We start from the raw sequence: 20,971 nt of genomic DNA on the forward strand, positions 1-20,971 counted from the left end.
CAGTGTCAAAAAAAGCAGGCATAGCTGCCATTTTTTATGGCCAGACCTAGCTAAACAAGAAGGATGGCTCTGAGATTGGTTTTATTGCAAAATGTCTTTAATTTGCCTAACAGAATCTATCCTTACAAACAGACCTTTAAACAAAAAAATCCTCACTGTTTTCTTTTCCAACACAGAACATGTGTACCATAGAAGCAGAGCTGGAAAACCTATTGGGGGAGTTTTGTATCAAGATGAAAGGTAAGTGCCTTTTCACCTTTCCCTTCTTTCTCAGAAACCGTAGCTAGCAGTTGCTGCACACATTGGTGAGAGCATTGAGACATGTTTAACATGCATTTATGACAGGTGGGGTGTCCCACCCCCCCACACCCATTGCTGAACCTTCAAACCCCAAATTTACACCCCTGCCTTCTGCAAAGCATTACAGAAACAGGAACACAATGCTTACAGACTTCCTGAGATTCTGCTTTTTGTTTTATAGACTAATTACCTCCCACAAAGACTCCTCCCAACAGCCAAAGCAATTCAGTTTCGAAGGCTGCTGTAATTTTTGCCTCTATTTCAGTAATTCTTTGAGAAGGTAACTAGGAAATTATCTGAATTTCCATGGAGTTGAACTTGAAATTTAAAATACCTTCTTAATTTGACATCAGCTATTTCTGACTCTGTTACTTTTGCTAATTGTGACCAATGCTATTTTTGACCAAATGTTAAAAAAAACAGAAAGCCAGGGATAGTTTTCCTAGATAACTCTGTGATGGCATTCACTTTCCTTTTTATTCCTTGCCTTTATGACAGGGGAGTTTATGGGGTTTGATTACAATGGAATCAGTTTTACTTGAAGCCTCAATGGTTCATCAGGTATTGCTAATGCTGTTGTCCCTTTAAGACTCAATGTCCTAAAGAAGAGATTGGCAGGGGATATCTTTCTTGGATCTTCATTCACTGGCATGAGAATAGTTCTATAAAACAAAGTCAGCATCTAAATATTCATGAACTCTTAATTCTTCACTTGATATCTTGCCATTTAAAACATCCAGAGTATTGCTGGTGGAGTTTAGAGAGCTCACAAATCTCATAGAAGGTTTTGATTCTGCTTGCCTCGTCACAGTCATTTCCTATGATTGCATTGCATAAGATTAAGATTAATCTTAGATTAAATTAAAAGAGCTACTCTGCACTCTCATATTAGAGAAAACAATTGCAGCAGATGTTGGTGATCTCTTAGCTCCATCCCTCAGGTTTTAGAGGAATACACAGAGACTGAGCCAGATATTTCTGTACAGGAACCCACAGCAGAACCACAGCATGGATGAAACAAAGTCAGTGTACAAAGGGATTTTCCAGCTCCCTTGGAGCATTGCTTTACTTGCTGTAAGTGCAGTGCACTCTTTGTGATAGTGGGACATGTTGTAGAAGGTGTCACAGTGTCACAAATGTCTTGGCTGAAGAGCCCTGACCCCTTTTCTTTTGGATGCCAAATCCTCTGGCAGAGCTCAAGGGCTCTGTAGAAGGCAGGTACTGCACTCACGTGTGGGAGCAGAGCACAAAGCACGAGCAGCAGCTGCTTCTGAGCACAGTTTGCATCATGTAAAGAAGTCCAAAGTAGAAAACAGCAAAGAGAAATGCTGTATTAAATATTCTCTAATTAGGGCATCTGCGATTTCTATCTAGATAGTTTTCCCTAGGAATAGGAATCCTGTAGGACAATACAGCCATCGCTATTGCTAAGGCTTGCAACAGCTCTGCCACAAAAGCCTGCAGATCACACAGCAAGTTTCCCCCTTAAGTTATACTACAGCATATCCAGCTAACTTTAGGATCTAATTTAAAATCAAAGCATTCCTCTCCCCAAAGCTTATCTGTTCCTAGCCATTCCAGTGCAAGTTATTTTTATTTTGTGCCCTCTGTCACTTACACTGAAAGCAAGCCAACCTACACAATGCTGTCAGGAAGCAGGGGAGCTGCACAGAGCTTTTATGACTGGTATTTATAGAAAAAGAAAAAGCCTAATAATTTTTCAAAATCAAAATAATAAATGTGCCAGCAAGCTTAGCTAACTGTTCAGGATTAATCAGTTGGTGAAATTTACCAGGGAAAACCCAGTGTGGAAACTCCTGTATGGAAGCTGCGTGTCCTGTTGTGATGTACAGGGAAGTGCCCTTCTAGCTGTTTGAAGAGGCAGGATGGCAGGAGGTGAAAAGCCCAGATGTTTCACTCAGAGGACAGCAATACACTGGCCTGACACACCGGTGGCTCTGTGACATGGAGCCCACCATCAGCAGCCACAGTTCAGCATCCTGCACACCAGCAGAGCTGCACATGCTGTGTGAGCTTCAGGTGGCCCTGCCTCCTTACCACAGCCATGGGATGGCCCTCCCCCTAATTAATTATGCTGACCCCCCAGAAGTAATTTCCTGTCCTGTCTGCATTAAAGGCACAGTGCTTTTACAAAGGCACGGTGTGTGAAATTGTATGATAGAGCCATTGGTTCCTGCCATTTTTTTAGTCCCCAAGAGCCATTCAGTCACCAGAAACTTGTTTCCTGTGAAAGTACTCATGCCCTATTGTCAAGTCAGCATTTAGCCACCTCTTCATCATGCTGAAAAGACTTGATCAGCCTGGTTGGGCCAGTCACAGCTCACAGATCTAGACATCCATATGAAGTTTTAAGCCAGAGTTTCCTTGCCCACCCACCCCATCCACTGGGCAAAAAAAAAAGGACCTTTTATTTTCCTCATATGCTTTTGGTGATGTGTCCCAGGAGAGATCAAATTCACTTATAAAAGCATGCCTGAGGAGAGAGAAGCAATGATGGAGTGCTAGTAATCTTAAATTATTTATAAACAGCAAATAAATTAGGAACGAATTGGTAATATGAGCTCTCTGCAAGGGCCTCTCTGGTTCTGCTAAACACTAAGGTGAGCAAAGAAAACTATTTTCTGGTCAAAGAAATGGAAGAGGCAGATAAACAGATCATGGAGACAGTCCATGACTGCATGCAGGGATTGAGTTGTTCCTACAGTACAGCTAGAGGACTAGTGCATCCCTGCAAATGCTGCCAGCACTAGAGTTCCTCATAGTTGCCTTGATTTTAACACACCCCTGTATGTTCCATTGTAGCATCCCTTTCTCTGACACAGGCTTTGTATGTAGCCTAAGACAGTTTCTTTGGGCACTGCAACGCTAGAGGCATAGATTTAGGCTCACACAGGCAAACTGGGTAAGTTTTTATACCAAAACAAGTGCAATGGCTACATACTGAGGAGATCTGGGAGAAAGGAGAAGCTCCCTCTGCGGGGAAAACAACCAGCTGAATCCTGTGGAAAGGCAAGGCCAGGAGAGGGGTGGTAATTCCCCTTGAATTTCAGCGTGATCCCTCAGGAAACTTTCACTTCATATGCACAGTGCTGATATAAAAATAGCATTGTTATGTCGTACCTTAAAAAACCCCAAAACCACACAGAGATCACAAGTGCTTTGCTGTGCTACTTCTCCCGCCCTGGGGAAAAATGGGATTAATCTGGTATTACAGATGTCAGTCATATTTCGTGATGCACTTACTGTTGAAAGACACTCAGCTGTTATGGGAATGATAATGTTATGGAAACACCAAGCAGAAGGAGCCCCTGTTGCTTTCTGTGTCTCTCTGAAGATGTACTAAAAAGGAATCTGTGTTAAAGTGTGGAGCTGGGTTGGGTTAGCATTGAGCAGCACTACAGGGGATCAGCAGCTCGCCTACACCTCAGCATGGGAAGGGCTCTCAGCTGAGTGTCTGAAGCCAGGTGACGTCAGGAAGCTGTGTCTCCTTTTTCTGTAGTTATTATATAAAAGGAAACTTCAGGCTGTCATAGGGAAAAAAGCTGGAAGGTATAAATCTTTCATGTGCAAGAAACTGCAGTCCGATTAATCTTATACAAAATAAGGAGGAAAATAGAAAATTACGATGGTGGGATGTCTTGGTTTGAAGGGTGCACAGGCAGCAGTAAGAGGGGTATATAAACAGCAGCTGGGGGGCTGCAGGAGAGTGTTGCTCTCTTCTGTCCAAGTGTGGCAGTGGTGGCCCTGGGGACCCCACTGTACCCCACTTCTGGGCCCTGCCACGCTTGGCAGCCCAGGCCCTCCCACAGCCCCTCTGTGTCTTTCTTTCTCAGGTCTGGCTGGCTTTGCTCGGCTCTGCCCAGGAGATCAGTATGAGGTATGTGTGCATGAGTTTATTGTTTATTAAATAGCAAAAGAATCAAAAGGAAGTCATACTTCTGCTGCTTTTTACATCATGAATTTTCTCAAGAAAATAAGAGGATTTTTCTTTTTTAGATTTTCATGCGTTACGGTCGCCAACGATGGAAACTGAAAGGCAAAATAGAAGTGAATGGCAAGCAAAGCTGGGATGGAGAAGAAATGGTTTTCCTCCCTCTCATTGTTGGACTGATCTCCATTAAGGTATGCATGCTGACTCCTTTGCCTGCAAGCAAGCCAGGAGTCAAGAACCTGCCTTCCCATGCACCATCGGCAAAAACACAGAAGCAGATCATTAAACTCTTTAGAAATGAGCCATAATTAGTATTTCTGACACACCTACCAAGGTGCTGCAGTATTGTCCAGTTTAGATACTACGAGACTAATCAGTTTGTGAGAGCTGTGGGAGAGATTTTCTTCCCGAACTTGGAGCCTTTCTATCACTGTTCCATCTCTTCATTGCCCCCAGCCTCCTAGCACATATTTCTCCTGGCCTGAAGTCCATATGTTTTCTTTCCAACAAGCCTCCAACCTAGAGATACCCATTCTCTGACCCCTTACCAGAATGTAGCAGAAATTGCTGCTAAAAACCATTCCAGATATCCCTGGTTAGGTAGCTTAAACTGAAGAATGTCTTGAAAGTCTTAGGGGAAATGGCCCACTTAGACACGGCAAAGCCTTTATGCAAATAATACAGGTGATTATAAAACCCTCAAGCAAAATAATCCCAAATGCGTGAGACACTAGGTTTTCAGTAAAAGGCAAGTTGTGACACATGGTGAGTCACTCTCCTCAATTTAACACACACGTTTAAGGTGGAAAGTTAGGAGAGAACCCCTTTTTATAGTACGCAAGAATCCCAGTATTATTAAGGTTAATGTGTATATTCTCTTCCCTTTTTGGATTCTGTCCAAACACTTTCATATAAAAGGCCCAAGAACTGACTTTCAAGCAAACAGCCAAAGGCTGGTGTGTGTAGGAGCTGCATATAGAACTGTCACTCTGAATTTCCAGGCAAATGTATCTCTAAATATGAATTGTGCTCTACTCTTACGGTAACAGCATATACGGAGGTGGTTCCTCAACAGTAGATCTGTGGAAGTCCTCACCAAAGGCCATCCTTGATGCTAACAATAACATGGCTTCAGAGTTCCAAAATAGAAATACCTGGAAGAGAGCTCCCTTGGGAATTATTAGTTAGACAAATTACATCAGGAGATTCCCAGTTAGGAATTTGTCAGTTGCTGACATATATATCATATATCCTCACTGTTCTCACTCTTCCCATGGCTCTGGTTATCATTAGTGCAAAAGATCAGATACAAGACTAGACAGCCTGTTGGTCTGAGTCAGTATGGTTGTTCTCTTCTGACTCCTATAAAAAACAAAGAAAACATGGAATCATGATCATATGTATTGATTAATTTAATAATTAAAACGATGCATTTCTTAACAAAACCCAAACAAAACCACCACCAAACCCTAAATTTCTTTTCCTTAAGTAATGTGACAGTCATATCTTAGAAGCTTTTTAGCAAGGGGGCCAGGCCAGACAATCAAAACCTTTATCTTGGCATTAAGGATTGCAATGCCTTGTGTGGTCCTAAATATCCTGTTCTTATCTCCTACAGGTCACAGAAGTCAAAGGGCTTGCTACTCATATCCTTGTGGGAAGTGTAACCTGTGAGACAAAAGATCTGTTTGCAGCTCGGCCTCAGGTGGTTGCAGTAGACATTAATGACCTTGGCACAGTAAAGCTGAACCTTGAGATCACCTGGTAGTAAGTAGAACTCATTGGTCAGTCGGTCAATCAAACAATCAATCTATCAATCAGCTGTAAAACTTCAACCAAGAACAATGGTTCATCCATGTGAGTCATTCTCTGCATATTTTTCCCTGCCAAGAAATATTGTGAAGGAGCTGTGGCCCAAGTTTGGTCTATGAGAAGTAGTTCCTGGTCAGCCCCAGTTTGTCTGCTTTTCCTGTGATAAAGAGGGTTTTGCCTAGTTTCAGCTGTTAAATTAGGTTTGGCAAGTACTGACATTGCAAGGTATGGGAACTGCTTAGTGATGATTGGTCTCAGAATTGCCTAAAGCTTACTTCAAAGCTTAAGAAGAGGATATAACTGAGTGTTCATATATATATATATATTTAATATTTAAAAAAATCAGTGTAAAAATCAGTGCTGGATTTATGGATTTACACTAGCATAGCAAAGTTCAGGAGCTGGCCCATCTTGAAAAGCTGTCTTTTAAGGGCTTCATACACCACAAGAGTGATGGAAAATTTTGTGGTGTTTTCTATTCACACTGGTCAGCATAGGTGAGCTGGTAGCCTTTGTATACAAACCCAATTCTCACTGCATTTTTATGAAATAAGTAAATGTAACTTCTGAAGAAGCATTCATGCATTTAACTTTTTGCAATCATGTGTTTTGTTCCTTGTATTGCAATAAACATGAAGCTGGCAATAACAGCTCCAGGTTTCCTTTATAATGCAACAGCTCTATTAATAGTTGAGCACCTTTCTCATTAGTATGTGTGACACTTAGCAACTCAAATCCAAGAATACTTTCCATGTGAGAAGAATAACATCAGACTACACTACATAAATGATTTCTGAGGGAACACTTTTATCAGAACCGAAAACCACACTTCTGAGACTGCTGTCTAATTAACAACATTTTCTTTAAACACTTCAGTTTAAAAACTTGCTACCTCTGGGTTTTGATGTGCTAATAAACCACCCTTTCAAAAATGCATTCTATGGACCTGAAAGTCCCTCTTGCTCAGCCTAACAACCTTTTATTTTCTCCCCTCTTGCTTGTGTATCCATAGCCCCTTTGATGTTGAAGACTTGACCCCATCCATGGGAAATGTGAGCAAGGTATCTGCTCTCCAGAGGAGAATGTCCATGTACAGCCAAGGCACTCCTGAAACACCAACCTTCAAGGACCACTCATTTTTTGTAAGCTCTGTTTGGCTTCGTGTTTATGTAAGGAAAAACCTTAGAGCAGTTCAAACACTGCAAACATTTCATTGCTTTACGTGTCTAAGCTTTTATTTCCCTGGTTCCAGCAGGCTACCCTTACAAATACTTATAAAGCAAGTACATTCCTAGCTGCTAGTCCTAAAAGAAGGTGGCTATGATCCTGGCATCTTTGAAGCTATGTGGCCAATTAATGCATACTTATCCTTCCTGCCTGACTGCTGTGATACTTGAATAATCTTTAAAAAATGTGTTTTCATTTTGCAACAGTTGTTAAACAACTATTATAGCACAAGTATTTTTAAGGATCCTGTGATAAAATTTTCCCCTGTACTGAAGATATTCACAGGGTGTTCCTATATTTTGCATGAATTGAATTCTGAATGCTTAATCAGGCCATCTGTACAGAGATTAACTTTACAAGTGCTGCATCCCATGGCTGTAATTTAGTACTCTGCTACAAAGCATTCATTTAACTTGCCCTTCCTCACACCCTCTTTGCTTTAACTGTTGAAGAAATGGCTGCATCCCCTGCAAGACAGGCCAAAGTTGACAATCTTAGATGCTCTTCAAGACACTTTCTTTGACAAGCTTCGTCGCAGTCGCTCTTTTAGTGACCTGCCATCGCTCAGGCTAAGCCCAAAAGCAGGGCTAGAGCTATATGTGAGTCCTGGTTTTCGTTTGGTGAAGGATTTTTTCAGTTCCTGTGTGGCATTTCCATTCCCACGCATGCTTCATGTGTTGCTCTCTGTTGTAACTCACTCATTTTGCTGACTGATTAGAGGGCAGGACGTAACTGTGAGCCCATGCGGCTCACATTAAATCAAAATTCCTCTTGATTTCTGCAGAGATAATGATCAGAAGTCAACCATCTGTGGGCAGAGAGCAGAGCAGGAATACAAGCCAACAGTGTTCTTAAAAATCACCTGCTACACCGATTGATGCTGTACATTTGCCTAGTAACATGACTTTCAGAAGCTAAAAGCATACCCATGTCAAGGCAAAGAAGAAATAAACCTTTAACAGTGATTATGTTCAGAGAAAAAAAAGCTGCTATTAATATATTAAAAAAAAAGTTTTGGGCACTTAAACCTTAAGCTTAACAACATGTGAATGCCTACAGTTCTTTCCAACAAATTGTCAGCAAAATAGTAGTTGCCTTCCATCTGTGCCATGCATTTCCGTGAGCTGGCCACATAACAAAGCAAGGTCTGTAGGTCAGGTAGGCAGGTTGTGCACTCCTGTAGTGATTCTTCCCCATACATCAGTCAGAGTTGAACATATATATATATATATATATGTATCTAGCCTGATAAGTCTGGAGTCTGCATAGGCTGGTTTTGCTTCTTAAGAGATCAGTGTCCTGCTCAATACACCACAAATTTTGCTGACTCATTTAGCAGAAACTTATGTTGGACAGGACTCCTGTATAACTCTTGTTCAACAATTGTTACAGACATCCATGCCACGTGCAGGACATGGGATAAAAAGAAATAGCACAGTACTGTCACCATTTAACCACCATGACACCAGAGAAACTCCTGGAGCAAACTGTTATCACATTTTACAGATTGCTACTTCAGAAGTCAGAAAATAAGTAGAACAGAAAACTGTAATGAGTAGAAAATGCAGACAAGGTGGCTTACATACAATCCCATATAAAAGAGCCATGCTACAGGAACTGGAGCAATGCACTGGAAATGCTGTTTGAGAGAATATAATAGGGTGAGCAGAATTCATGTCTCTCTTCTGGAGAACATTTCCTAGAGCTCTCTATTTAGCAGAGAAATGCTGAGCCCAGGTTTTCCAGCAGATTTCATGATGAAATTAAGGAGCTGTGCCAGACGAAAGCGGAGGTTTGATTTGAAATATTTTTTCCATCTCTCAAGTCTTGAATGCTTCTTTAATCTTTTTCCTTGACTTTTGTTTCCTGGATACATGCTGTATATTTTTTTATCTTTCCAATGCTGCATGAAAAACGTTTTCTCCATATTATCTTTTCAGTCAAATTTGCCAGATGATGTCTTTGAAAATGGGACAGTGGCCACTGAGAAGCGGCCCCTCTCCTTCACTTTTGGTGACCTGCCTTACGAAGACGCTGTGCCCCCTGCCAACTCAGCTGAGTCCTCGTCTGCTCATGTCAGCTCCAGCCCTGACATCACTGCGACCCCCACCCAGCACCAAGCCCTTGAGTCCTCCCAGAGCTCAAGCCTAGACTGTAGCAGCAGTGACTCCCGCAGAGACTCTGTTGCTGAGCCAAAGGACCTGCCATCCCATGAAGAGGGAGCGGTGGCTGAGAGCAAGAACACCCCAAGGGCAGCTCCTGAAGTTTGCCAAAATATCTCTGATGCTGGGAGCGATCATATCTTTGTAGAGACGAGTGTCCCGGTGTCTCTCCTGCAGGACACGGATGAAGGTTCAGAACTCAAGCCTGTGGAGCTGGATACCTATGAGGGCAACATCACGAAGCAGCTGGTCAAAAGGCTTACATCAGCAGAGACACCCCTGACCCCAGAGAGGCTGCCATGTGAGGGATCCATTAGTGGGGAATCGGAAGGATATAAGTCTTATCTTGATGGAAGCATTGAGGAAGCCTTACAAGGGCTTCTCTTAGCTCTTGAGCCACATAAAGAGCAGTATAAAGAGTTTCAGGACCTGGATCAAGAAGTGATGCATCTAGATGACATCCTAAAAGTGAGTACATTTTCAGAAAATTCTACCCTAAAGAAAATCTGAGCAGGTGGAATCTCCTCGCCTGCCTTGCAAACATCAAAGTAGGCTTTCTGGAGAGTAGTAGAATTCCCTAGTAGCAGTAGATTTGCTCCTGCTTGGAGCATCTTTTCACAATGTTGCATTTTTAAACTTTTGTCAGCAATGTGCTTACATAGCCATGTGTCCTCAAGCAGCAGATCTTTTATCAAAACCTGGGGGAAAGAGAAAAAGTACCATGACAGAGGGGTAATTAAATTGTACCCTTTTCTGAACGCTTTGTGAACCACTGTGAATCACCACTTGTGAACACATTGCTTGTGCATACTGGAGATCAAATATAGCCAAACTTGTACCTTTGAAATCCATGAGTCACATCCTCAGCAGGTATACTTTAGCATACTGGCCCCGAACCCTGTGGTGCTGTGCAAAACTACACTAGCTGAGGATCAAGCCTTGTAGCCATAGAAGCTGAATTTTCTGAATTGCCAAAGGGATTTAGAAGCACAAGTATCGCTGAAGGTTGCTGTCCCCACATCACCTAGGTGTGGCCTTTTCCTTTTTCCCTCACCCATTCTCATAGTGAGAGACATCCTGTCATTACATCAAGATGCAGAGAATAATGTTAAAAATGTGAAGAAAAGGGGTTTGCATGTGTGTTGTTAATATGTTTACTGTGGATCACTGTTACTCGTGTCTCCCCCATGAATAACAACTCATGACACGTTACTCTGCAAACAGTATTAAATGGGAAATAATCATTTCAAATGCTTCATATTCATATGCAAGTTGGTCTGCTAGTCATTTAAGCCTCATCATTCAAAAACATGGCTGAAGAGGAAGCAGGGAAGCATTTATTCTTCTGCATTATCTTTTCACAAAGAAACTTTGCTAACCTCCTTATTTCTGTTGGTGTTTACAGCTGCATGGTACTTTCCCAAGTGTTTTTTTGCACAGCCTGCAGCCCCTGTTCCTTGCATATTCCTAGAGAGGTTTGAGCAGGCAAATGTACCATTTCTATTATTTTCTAACTTGGTACAAACAGGTCAGCTATCCAAAGGGCAGAGAGACGATGGAGACTGTTAATTTAGGCTGCTTTGATCAGAAGTTACCAAAAGTCAGACATGGGATGGGGGCAGAGAGGATGGACGTGTGCAGACAGGATTGCTGCACACTTGAGATGGATGTCACTTCCAGATCTGTTGAAGTCTGGATGTGACCTATTGATCAGCTCACAGACTGACACTCAGCATCACCAGCAACCATACAGAAGGGGGCTGCATGGGCTCCTCATGCAGAAAGGTTGAGCTGGAATCCAGCTGTGACTGAAGAAACCTCTCTTGGCCATATTAGATGAGCAGAGAAAATGGCCCATATATTGCTGTTTGTGTTTGCTTGAAGAAGTGCACTACCAAGCCCTGAAGGAAATGGAAGCCAAAACCATTGGTGCCACACTAGAAGCAGGATACAGCACTCAGCCTTGTCACAGATGCATTGGGAAGTGTGTTTGATCAGCTAATGACTGTACAGGCAGTTCCAGGACTCAAACATCCTAAGTGCAAATGTATGACCATTAGTATTGTGTGCAGAGGAATTGAAAACAGAACTCCCTTCAGCTCTAGAGCAGCTGGTGCTGAATCTGAACTCCTCGGAGGCCAATGGGTTTTTCTGTGAGCTGAGACAAAGTCATGGCTGCTGCTTGGGACTGGAGGATGTGGCTTGTGTAATGGCACCAGTGGCTCATGTCTGTTTCTGATCAAATAATCACATTGCATGAAAGATGTTGAAGTCATTGCACCAACCAATGGAGATGATCTCTCAAGTTACATCTGATTCTTCAGGATGACCCTGGAAGCAATTTTGTGGGTACATGAGGATGAATTGCCATATGGGATTCACACTTTCATATTTCTTACAGCTACAGCAAGGTTTCCTATGTGTTTCTTCCCTGCAGTGAGGTGGGATAGTTTCCCACTCTCTCAAGCACTGTTAATTTCTGAGTTACAATACTGCCTTTTGCTGTCACCTAGGAATCTGATGCCTTATTGGCTTTACCTTGATAATCCATTTGCCTTCAAAGGCCACAAAACTCCTCTCATTCCATTAATAAATGTGCAGCTATGGGACCAAATTCATTCCTGGCTAAGGTCTGTTAGAGCTATGTCTGGAATAAATCAGGTAGTGCCACTGGATATGTATAAATTGGCTTCTGTAGCTAGAACAGCAATTAAGGAATGTGCCTTCCCCTTTCAACTTCCATTGCATTAATTCCCGTCATTCCTTTTGGAAAATGCCAAGAGCTGCGAAACTTGGATTCAAGAACTACTTCTCATTTCTATAAAACACGGTGAATTTTGCCTCTAAGGGTTTTCCTTTGGGGAAGAGAGTGAGTAGGATGAGGAGGGGAGGAGGAATGAAAGGCTTTTCCCAGTTCTCAGGCTTTGATTGTATATGCTATGAATATGAAGGCTTGAAATGAAACACCCAATAAAATGAAGTTTTAAAAATAAAATGAAGAATTTGAAGTTTTAAGCTTTATCTTTTTTTTTTTTTTTCTTATCTTTCTTGTAATAGTTAATATCTGGGGTTTTCATTGGTTCGTTCTGCCTTTGCAGTGCAAGCCAGCAGTAAGCCGAAGCAGGTCCTCAAGTTTAAGTCTAACAGTTGAAAGTGCTTTAGAAAGCTTTGATTTCCTGAACACCTCTGACTTTGATGATGAGGATGGTGGTGGTGTGGAGGTTTGTAATGGTGGAGGAGGTGCAGACTCGGTATTTTCAGATACTGAGATTGAGAAGAATAGGTAAGTTTGTAGTACCTGCCAGCTGTGCTTACGCCAAACTGACACCCTGGCTCTTTGTCACTAACAGGGGATCCTGGTGCACAATTTATTCAAGGAAGACTGACTAATCCTTGATGAGTTTTAGGGTCAGAAGGCTCCCCATGGCTGCTGCACACAAAATCTTTAGTTTCCAGGACCATTTTTTTCCCCCTGTTCAAATATATGTAATCTGTCCTCCAAAGGAGAAGGGTAAATTAAATTAAGCTGACATCAATACTGGCAGAGCCTCTTCCTTGACATAGGTTTGGACCTGGCTTTCCTTGGATGTAATTACTAATTCCTCTGTGGTTTTTCCCCCCTCCCTTTGTCTTTTCTCTCTAGCCGAATGAGTCTTTGCAGTGGATTAAGCTTGTCAGTAACAATAACACAGGGCCAGATTTAAGCAGCATGATGTAGGTTGCCTTTGGAATGTAAGAGTGATGACTGGTACTCTGTTCATGGCCCTGCGTGTTACCTGCCCTTCTTTCATCACTTTTGGTCTTTCTGAGAGAAAAAAAAACAAGCAAAAAAAGAAAAAAAAACACCAAACAACTGTGGTGTTGTGCTGTGGCCTGCCATTGTTGTGTGACTTTAAGATGCTGTGCTTCAATCATTAGATCTTAAAAGCATGTTTGCATCCTTTGAGCTGACACGATGCCCAGCAGGCACGTAAGCGGCACTAGAGCTGGAATAAAAGAAAGGAACACGGTTCCCTCCCTGCCTGTGCTTTCCAACCAGGGAGCTACACTACTCACAGCTTGCTTAAAGCAATTTGTGTGCAACAAGCAACCACCATGCAGTTCCCATCATCTCCTGTCCTCATTCCAGAACAGGACTTGGTGGGAAAAATAAATTGGGAAATTGTGTTGCTTGTTAAACTTGCACTCTGACCTCAGTCCGGTCTGTGCTGATTTAAGAATTGAGCTTCAACCAGTTAAAATAGAAATCAAAATTTCTCTTTCCCCCCTCTGGCTCATCCCCAGACAGTGCAGATTCCTGCTTCCATTTTTAGATGTGCAAGTGTGTGACTCAGTGTAAAGATTGCAAGTGTTGAAACTTCTGAACTTGCAGCCAAACACACTTGCCATATGGGGACTGACCTCAGGCTTTGCATTTAAACACAGGGAGGATCATTGGTACAGCAAGACAATATTGGAAATAATGATTTGAAACACACTAAGACTAGCTCTACTCTCTTGCAGAAACAATTGGCGAAGTAAGCTGTACACATTGTGTCCAGAACTACATATGAAAACATTGCGTCTTTTATTTCAGCAGTAGCTTTCCTTTCCTTCTGCAATGACCCTTAAATTTGGCAGCAGAAGGACCCCGAAAGCACAGAGCTGTTCTTAGCAGCTCAGTGCTTGGGAAAGTACAAATTGTCATGGTGCTTAATCCAGAGTGACTGGGCAGGTGATCCATCACAGATGGGAGAAAGCTGTCACCACTGCGGGACAGTAACCACGGGTTAACAAAGCTTGCTGTTGAGGGCATCACATCACTCAAGGCAAGCCAGTCAGGGCTGTCCCCTAGATGGGTACATCCCTTCTGTACCCAGCCAGGGCAGCCCTGCTCCTTTGTGATGTGATGTGCTCATCACCGGCTTTCTGTGTGCTTTCAGCTCTTCTGCCGTGCTCTTTGCTCATCACCTTGTGTGCGAGTGCGGGTGTGGGGGTGTGTGTGTGTGTCTGCTGTGGCAGCTGCCGGCCCTGCACTGACCTCCTCCTCCCTCCCTCCTCCCCAGTTACAGGACGGAGCACCCCGAAGCCAGAGGCCACCTGAGCGAAGCTCTCACCGAGGACACGGGTGTGGGCACCAGCGTGGCTGGCAGCCCTCTGCCCCTGACCACAGGCAACGACAGCCTCGATATAACCATAGTTAAGCACTTGCAGTATTGCACCCAGCTCATTCAGGTACCAGGCCCGCCTCGTTTGGGGTATTTAATGGGTACAAGCAGGCTGGCAAGGTCGGCACTGCTCCTGTGAGGCAGTGGGAGCACAGGGCTGGGACAGACAGCCTCACCCCAGCCACAAGTGCCTCCATCCTTTCAATCCTGGCCCTTTTCAGAGCAGACCTGATGTGCGAATTATGGGGCAGTTGGCAGGAGCTGCCCAGGAGGGCTGAGGGGCAGGGCACTGGGGGACAGGGGCATCCCCTGCTCTGGGTTACAAACTCCTGCTGGCTTTGCTGGGGGGTCCTCAGTGGAGTGGGCTCCCAGTTAAAGCAGCCCACGTCTTCAGAGGTAAAGCAGGAACCCTGTTTCCACTTTTTAACTGAGCCCCAGATGAGCCTGCAGCGTTCAAGAGCAGGGATGAATTTTTGCACATGAGGCAGAGAGATTCTGTCTGCAACAGGCACATTGAAGGCAGCAGGAGACAGCCCCCCTGGGACATCAAAATTGTCAGTTCAAGCTCACAAGTAGAGGTCTTTTTCTGTCGGTTTTTTTTTTCCAGAGCCCATGCACAGCAAATGCAAATTTAAACATCAGTAAGTGAGGTCATCAGGGTTTTCCTGAAAAATCAAAACATGCTGCAACTTCCTCTTCACAATCATTTTACTCTTCCATCTTAGATATAATTGGCTTTATTTTCCCAAAGGATCATTGAAGCAATAGAGCGCGAGCCTGATTCCATCACCCTTAGTGCTGAGCTGGAAACTCTGCTGACTCACAGCCATGAGAAAAAGGGACTTTTTTTGGTTTCAATACAAGAGTACACAGTAAACATGCAGCTGAGTGAGGTGAACTTGAACCACATCGACACACAGAGCAGATTTGATATGAACATTATTTACACAGACTGCTGAAGAAATGCAGATAGCAGCAGTAGGGAGTATTAGTAAGGATTAATTAATTAATAAAATTAATAAAGGTACCTAAGTAATTGATCAAAGCTGAAATGAAGTGAAGAAAGAGCAACAGGGTTGTTCTCCATGCAAGGTTGTTCTCAAAGTCTACAGCCTAAGCTGTGTGAAAGTCAGACTAATATTCTTGCCTGGTTTTAAGTCCTGTGGTGAGGGGTTTCTTTAGCTTTGTGGTGTGTGGAAATCAGAAATTACTTATGCAAATGAATACTCAGGTGTCTGGATCTGGATTTAGATATTGAACGTACAAGCAGTGATGCGTATCAACTAGGACCAAAAAAATATCCCAAAGACAAGAAATTTAAGTTAAGGAGGTCCTGTGGTTTCAGACAATGAATTTGTCATTGCACTTCAGGTGTTTCTGATTTTTTTTTTTTTTTTTTTTTTCTGAGGCTGGGTTTCTTTTTGGTTCAATGACTCCCTTTTGTCTCTTCTCATTTGTCTTCCACCAGCAAATTGTGTTCTCCAGTAAAACACCATTTGTGACAAGAGACCTCCTGGATAAGCTGTCCCAGCAGATCCTTGTGATGGAGAATATTGCAGAGATCAGCACTGAGAACTTGGGAAACATCACGTCTCTTACTGATGGTAAGAAACAGCTTAGAGGTTTTCCTTCTGACAAGGATTTACCTGGGCATGTGTGTCTGCTGAAATAATCACCATGCAGATCTCACCAGTAGTGCAGGAGGTGCCACTCTAATAAAGGCTGGCTCAGGGTCACCAGGAGGTGCAGCACTCACCACAGCCAGGCAGGTGTCACCTGCATCTGTCCTGAGCTCTTTTATCCAGAAATATGCAAGTGAGAAGAGAAAGGACTTCTTACCCAGCTTGATGTGCAGAAGATGGACAGATGTCATTGGTGTTATGGGATGGGGATACTTCCACCTCTGAGGACTCAAGTTATTCTTCTGCCTTTCTTTCCTGAGGAAAGGCAAGATTTGCATTACAATATCAGAGGTATACTACAACTTCTTGAACATTTTCAATTTTTGTCATCTCTCTGGAGAACTTCTTAGTTATTTTCCTTTTTGCATATGTTTTAATACTTGGAACATAAAACACACATAGTTACCTTCATGTACACTCTGGCAGGATAGGTAAATACTATAAGGTGTATTTACTATATCAGAAAATTGAGGCAAAAATGGAGTGACTTACTTGAAGCCATAGAGCAGTACTAGGACAGGGACCAAACTTGTGTAGAAAATTTGTGGTGTTCCTCTAGTATTTTTTGCTATTTAAAAAGAAGAGAATCAATGCCAAGAACTGGATAAGGAGCTAATTTTCTCACTTTACCGTGGGAAACAGAAAAAACAGAAAGATGTTACAAACCTGGGGTGAGCACATGATCACGCTCTGTGAATGTAATGGCTCAGGGAGACCCAACAAACAGTAACTGTTTATCAGTGGGATAGGGTGAGATTTCCTCCATTCTTACCTTCTTATCTCAAAGTTGATGCTTCCAGCAAGGCTTTGTTTCATCATTCATTTTGCCCTCCCCAGCAATTCCAGAGTTCCACAAGAAGCTGTCACTGCTGGCTTTCTGGATGAAGTGTACTGGCCCTTCAGGAGTGTATCACACTTCTGCTGACAAGATGATGAAGCAGTTGGATATCAATTTTGCCACCACTGTGAATGAAGAGTGTCCAGGACTTGCAGAAACAGGTACAAAAAAAAATGTGTCACCATCAAAATGGAGAACAACTCTGTAACAAGCTTTGTTTTCTAACCTCTCAGAGATCTGTTTGGCCACAGTTCCAAGATCTCATTTGAAAACGAATGCTACAGCTCTTGTAAAAGATTTGGCCCCAAATAATAAAAAAAAAAAAAAAAAAAAGGTGAGGTTAACGGAAAAGAAAATACTGCTTTAAGGTTTATGAGTTAACCAGAAGGAAAGTCTATTCCCAAATGCAGATTTGTGATTCAATGAATCAGGAATCCTTGCATTTAGTTTTGTGTGTCTATATAACACCCACACCCCGTAACAGTGCAGTGGGATGAAATTAATCCACATTCAAGTGAGTTTATCTCAGCACAGGTTCTTATCTTGTCTGGGATGTACCACACCTCAAACTCCAGCTATACTGACTAGCTCTCCCTAGGACAGAATGGGGATGGAGGTTGGTCTGCCCAGGTGTGGCCACGTGTACTGTGGATGCCTACACAGGGCAGTGTTCTCCTTCCTGCTCCATGCTACAGCTCTCACAGACAGTGCCTCAGACTGGCTTTCTGCATGCCACACTTAGTGCAGGAACATAAAAAATAGCAAAGCCAAATCCTGCCTCTGTGCACATTTCCCCTGCCTCAGTGGGGATGTAACAGGCAGTGCATGTGGAGAGGGATTTATGATTCAGGATATTGTTTAGGTAGAAATGATGCTGTACTGATTGCACAGCCATGTGTAAACTGGCAGAGGCTCATCCTTAGAAAGATATTCTCTGGTAAAAAGACCCAGACAGGGAGAAGGCTTGTCCGGCTTCTAACCTAACCACAGCTGAGTTTAGGAACATTGGGAAGTATCTGGCCTTGCAGATGCATTTCTTTCTGTCTGGTTTTGAAGTGGACTGCGTAGTTTTTCCAGCAGCTTTTGCTCTCACTAACCTGTTCCTTTGTCCATGGCTGCCTGCAGTCTTCAGGATCCTGGTGTCTCAGATCCTGGACCGGACGGAGCCGGTCCTGTACTCCAGCATGTCCTCCGAGACCATTACTGTCTTTCAGTATCACAACTACTTTGCCAGCCACAGTGTCAATGACCTTGGAAGCTATTTGCTACAGCTCGCAAAAGAAGGTAGGGTATATAAATTCTGCTGGCTGGTTAGGGAGTACATTCCTGTCCTTCTGAGCTCAACACAAAGCATTTCAGCCCTGAGGCTGATTTTACAAAAGGAGGAGAGAAAAGAGATAAAGAAGTATCCTGGCTATTAAGTGAATGCACCTGAACTATTGCACATGACAGGGGAAAGGAGCTGATGCAGATAGACCCTCAGTTATTTCTATTTCCATATTCAAATGGGAAAAAACTGTTTTGAAAGCATTGTTTTGTAGGAGATGGCTGATGGTGGTGGGCTGAGCCCAAGGCCTGGGAAGTTTTCTGTGCCCACAGCTTGGATGATGTCTTGGTCTTTCACCATCAGTTACGGAGACACCTTCTGAAGTACTCAGCAATTCTCAGGAACCAAGGGATCACAGCACCTCAGAGTTTTGCAGGCTCTGCCACCAAGAGCTAGAGAGAAGCAGGTGTTGCACAAAGTGTGCTGGACTGCAATCCCTGGCAAGCCAAATTTCCTTCTCTATTTGAGAGGGATTTTGAGGAACCTTGCCTAATTTTCCTTTTTATTTGGGCGTACTAGGGAGCTTTTGCTCAAAAGCCTGGAAGCAAAACGGCATTTCAAATCACCTCTGAAACATATTAGCCCTAGCTCTTTTTGGCAGACATCAATCTATCCAGGAAAAGCTCTCACAAAGATGCTCTGGAAGTCAATACACTGGCAACAATATTTGGTTTCAATTGTTAGAGTGAGAATTTACATCTTCCAGCAGAAAGCAGAGATTTGACAGGTAGGCCTAAGTGCTGCACTATCCCATGACCCATCTACTCGTTTCCTCACTTGAAGGAGGTCTGAGAAACTGACCCAGCTTAAAGCCCAGACAATTCCCCATGCAGACACACTGCCATGATGCTCAGATGGGGATATTTTCATATCCTCAGTGTGTGTAGTATAAATCAAGGATTGCTAGCAAGGAAAGGATCAATCCAAAATACCAAGAGGATAAAGTAAGTAACACAGACCTTTTTCTTGAACTTCTAGCGTCGGTGGTTCAGGTGCTGCAGTCAGTGAAAGACGGAAAACTGCAGCAAAATGTGTCCAAAATAAACTCCAATAACCTTCCACCACAGCAGGAAGTTTTAAGAGCTTTGGCTTTACTTCTCAATGAAAATAAAAATGAAGTCAGTGAGACTGTGGCATCACTTCTGACAGCAACTGCAGAAAACAGGCACTTCAGGGAGAAGGTAAGTGGCAGAAAATCACCTGTTGCATGAGAGACCTGTGTCACCATGACTTTTTTCCTACCTGTATGTCTCAAATATCTGTGCATATAAAATAACTGATCCAAGCTTGATTTAAACTGATGCAGAGGGAAATCCTAATTTTTCTGCACATGTGCACGTCTGTTTCTGTCTTTATCCCAGTCTGCTTCTACCTGGTATTATGCTAAATAGGTACTAACCAAAACTGCAAATACTGAGTTCCATGCTCTCCAGCTATCTTCCACACTTCAGCATTTCTGCTGCCCTGTCTCTGACTTGGCTTCAGCCCAAGGCTTAAAGGTAACAGTCCTCAGCATCACCAACATGCAAAGACAGGTCTCAGATTTTTGTTTTTTTTCCAAAGGAGTCTGCCATCTATGAGACTTCCTACCATTTCCAGAAGGGATGGACTGCCTTGGGCAAACACAGCTCAGCTGTGACAACTAAGATTTGAGTCTATCTCTGATACCAAAAGCAACAACCAGGGCCAGGTTAAACATAGAAATTAAATAGAGGGGAGAAGGAAGAGTAAGAAGAAATTAGGGATTGGCTCCTACCTTTTCATGGCAGACCTTTCCCTACTATGCTTCGTGCTCTCTGTCAGGAAAGAGCAAAAGAAAAGGCAGCTGGAAGAGGAAGAGTGGCAGAAGGAAGGCAAAGGGAAGAGAAAAAGGAACTCAGTCTTTGCTTCTCTTGTCTATGAGTCCAGTCCCCTCTTTGCTTGCCCTCCCACTTCATCTTCCGTTTTTGCAGCCTCTTGGTATTTCATACAGTCCTTCTCCATCCCCAGTGTCCTGGAGGCAGCATCTCAGGGAAAATACAGCCTTCTCCTGGAACAGGCATGCCTAGCTGATACCTGGTCCACTGCCTGCAGGAAGAATCACAGAGTGGCTTCTGTGAGCGTATTGTGCAGCCTTATGCTGCAGATGAATTCACTGTACAGCTGAGTGCTGCTGAGATTTGCTACTCAGTAGTAGCTACTGATTTCTAGGGTCAAGCAGTAGACTGGTCTAGCAGCTGAAGCTAACACTGTAATCATTATTTTAAGTCTCCCTAGGGGCTACACAAACTAGTTCATTATTATCCCTACATGAAAGAGACTGTCTCAAGGGCCACCTCCTGGGATATTTAGACTCCAAGGCTATTCAAAGCTCTTTGGTGATGTATGGTGAAAGGCCTTCAAAGGTGCCAGATTGTGCATCTTACTTTAATGTGCATTTTTCCTCACCAAAAGCTGGCCTGAGACTGCTGACCTATGACCAGTGGTCTGTCCTGGATCTGCTGTAGGGAATTATCCCACCCTGTACCATCCCACATGCTCATTG

General features: G+C 43.2%; 1 protein-coding gene across 2 annotated transcripts in view; it reads left to right on the plus strand.

Annotated features, from left to right (window-relative positions):
- RIPOR2 (RHO family interacting cell polarization regulator 2) overlaps window positions 1-20,971 on the plus strand; it is a 67,590-nt gene that overhangs the window by 41,680 nt on the left and 4,939 nt on the right. The window contains exons 8-20 of one of the 2 annotated variants that reach the window (XM_033512187.1): window positions 177-240; window positions 4,155-4,198; window positions 4,318-4,443; window positions 5,871-6,019; window positions 7,077-7,206; window positions 7,744-7,890; window positions 9,232-9,921; window positions 12,552-12,736; window positions 14,499-14,667; window positions 16,069-16,204; window positions 17,120-17,281; window positions 18,246-18,404; window positions 19,426-19,628. In XM_033512187.1, the coding sequence (XP_033368078.1) occupies window positions 177-240; window positions 4,155-4,198; window positions 4,318-4,443; window positions 5,871-6,019; window positions 7,077-7,206; window positions 7,744-7,890; window positions 9,232-9,921; window positions 12,552-12,736; window positions 14,499-14,667; window positions 16,069-16,204; window positions 17,120-17,281; window positions 18,246-18,404; window positions 19,426-19,628 (2,364 nt within the window). The remainder of the gene's footprint in view (window positions 1-176; window positions 241-4,154; window positions 4,199-4,317; window positions 4,444-5,870; window positions 6,020-7,076; window positions 7,207-7,743; window positions 7,891-9,231; window positions 9,922-12,551; window positions 12,737-14,498; window positions 14,668-16,068; window positions 16,205-17,119; window positions 17,282-18,245; window positions 18,405-19,425; window positions 19,629-20,971) is intronic. The other variant, XM_015619249.3, reaches the window with a different exon arrangement.

This window comes from Parus major, chromosome 2, assembly GCF_001522545.3.
Source record: "Parus major isolate Abel chromosome 2, Parus_major1.1, whole genome shotgun sequence".
NCBI lineage: Eukaryota > Metazoa > Chordata > Aves > Passeriformes > Paridae > Parus > Parus major.